At 52.3% G+C, this 2,269-nt stretch overlaps 1 protein-coding gene across 1 annotated transcript in view; it reads right to left on the bottom strand.

Moving 5' to 3' along the window:
• The window catches only part of LOC106816886, a 9,190-nt gene extending 7,700 nt beyond the window's left edge, over positions 1 to 1,490 (bottom strand). The window contains exon 1 of the mRNA XM_014821527.1: positions 787 to 1,490. Coding sequence (XP_014677013.1) covers positions 787 to 850 — 64 coding nt within the window. The 5' untranslated portion in view covers positions 851 to 1,490. The remainder of the gene's footprint in view (positions 1 to 786) is intronic.
• Positions 1,491 to 2,269: the final 779 nt, after the last annotated feature.

The raw sequence follows: 2,269 nt of genomic DNA, 5'->3' as shown, positions 1-2,269 counted from the left end.
GAGAGAGAGAAAGAAGAAGAGAGAGAGAGAGAGAGAGAGAGAGAGAGAGAGAGAGAGAGAGAGAGAGAGAAAAATTACTAGTAATAGCATTAGCCAGTGGATCGTATCTAGATTTTATTACTAACAGAGGGTTTCCACGAAAACTCGCGTACGTCACCTCCCCTCCCCTCCCCTCCCCTTTACTTTCTTGTTACGTCACCTCCCCCTCCCCTCCCCTCATCCCCTCCCCTTTACTTCCTTCTTACGTCACCTCCGCCTCCCCTCTCCTCATCCCCACCCCTTTAGTTCCTTCTTACGTCACATCCCCCTCCCCTCTCATCATCCCCTCCCCTTTACTTCCTTCTTACGTCACCTCCCCCTCCCCTCCCCTCCTCCCCTCCCCTTTATTTCTTTCTCCCCTCACCCGCTCCGCCTGTCTTCGTGCGTGTAGGCGTGTGTGTGCGTGCGTGCTTGTAGGCGTGTGTGCGTATGTGCGTGCGTGCGTGCGTGCGTGCGTGCGTGCGTGCGTGCAGCTGGGATACCTGGCTGTGCGTGCGTGCGTGCGTGCGTGCGTGCGTGAGGGCAGCTGGTATACCTGTTTGTGCGTTCGTGTAGGCGTGCGTGCATGTATACGTGCGTGCGTGCGTGCGTGCGTGCGTGCGTGCAGCTGGTATACCTGTCTGTACGTGCGTGTAGGCGTGCGTGCGTCCGTGCGTGCGTGGGTGGGTGCGTGTGTGTGTGTGCGCGTGCGTGTGTGTGCGTGTAGGCGTGCGTGCGTGCGTGCGTGCATGCGTGCAGCTGGTATACCTGTCTGTGCGTTCGTGTAGGCCTCGTCTCCATGATGAACTAAGAGACTGCCACAGTTTCCCATCTCACGCGCGATGAAGACGACGTGTGGGGACAGTCTACGAAGCGGCTGATTGGGCAGCCGCGTGTTAGTCTGTCGCGCGCTTCATTATTATCCTGATCTCACTCGGCACTCGCGCAGTGTAGTGACAACGTCTAGGAGCAGTCTAGGACACGACTTGTGTGTTGTGGTCTTTTACACATACACGCCCATATGCCTGCGCGGTCACCATCACCACTAGCACTCACACACATGCGCGCACGCACGCACACGGTGTAGAATACGTAGTAACAACAAGAAGGCTCACTCTCACCCTATCAGGTGTTCCTGCCCCTCCCGCGCACGCACGCGCGCACGCACGCACGTACGCCCTACGCTACACAGTGTAGTAGCAAACACACACGGTGCCCGCCGACACACGTGGCGTGACGAAACACACGCTGAGTCATGACCCCGACGCTGAGACAGTGAGACACACGGCGAGTCACGTATTGAGACACGTGGCGAGGCAGTTCGACACTCCTGGTGGTCACATATTAAGGCAGTATCCGACTCGGCTGAGACAGCAGGGTGCAGATCACTACATCGATCCTGAGACACACGATACAACAGTACGTCACCTTTGAGTCACTTCTTGCGTTCCGCGCTCTCTCCCCCTCTTCTCTCTCACACACACACACTCTCTCTCTCTCTCTCTCTTTCTCCCTCTCTCTCTCCATCTTTCTCCCCCCTCTCTCTCTATCTTTCTTTCTCTCTCTTTTCTCGCGCTCTCTCTCTCTCTGCCTCTCTTTAGCTCTCTCTCTCTCTCTTTCTCTCTTTTTTCTCTCTCTCTCTCTCTCTCTCTGTGTCTCACTCTCCCTCTCTCTCCTCCCTATCTCTCTCTCTCTCTCTCTCTCTCTCTCTCTCTCTCTCTCTCTCTCTCTCTCTCTCTCTCTCTCTCTCTCTCTCTCTCTATCTTTCTCTCTATTTCTCTCACGCGGACGCCTACTTAATATTAATGACCGTTGCCCTTAGCAACCGTTGCGATATCGATTTCGGGTGAGTGTACCAGCAGACGTCGGCCGCGTTGTCGGCTGTGATGGCGGCGGACCAGCGGTGGCTGTTCTATAGCGGGAGGGAGGGGAGGGGGCTAGTTGCTAGACGTTCTGTAGCTTACAGCGAAGCTGCTTGTATATTGATTCTGGTCGTTGCGAAGTGGGTGGGAGGGTGGTTGGTCGGGCGCCCTGTAGATGTATATATATACATATATATATATATATATATATAATAGATTATTATCTATTATCTATTGGTTATTATCTAATCTAATAAATCTATTGATAAATCTATTATTATTTACTCCGGTATATATCGTATTTGTCATTATTACCCCCTGATATGTATGATATATAATGATATATGACATATTTATAATAATCATAAATGATAAATGTATAAATAATG

This window comes from Priapulus caudatus, unplaced genomic scaffold (assembly GCF_000485595.1).
Source record: "Priapulus caudatus unplaced genomic scaffold, Priapulus_caudatus-5.0.1 Scaffold1519, whole genome shotgun sequence".
Lineage (NCBI taxonomy): Eukaryota > Metazoa > Priapulida > Priapulimorpha > Priapulimorphida > Priapulidae > Priapulus > Priapulus caudatus.
This window is presented reverse-complemented; position numbering and strand designations above follow the sequence as displayed.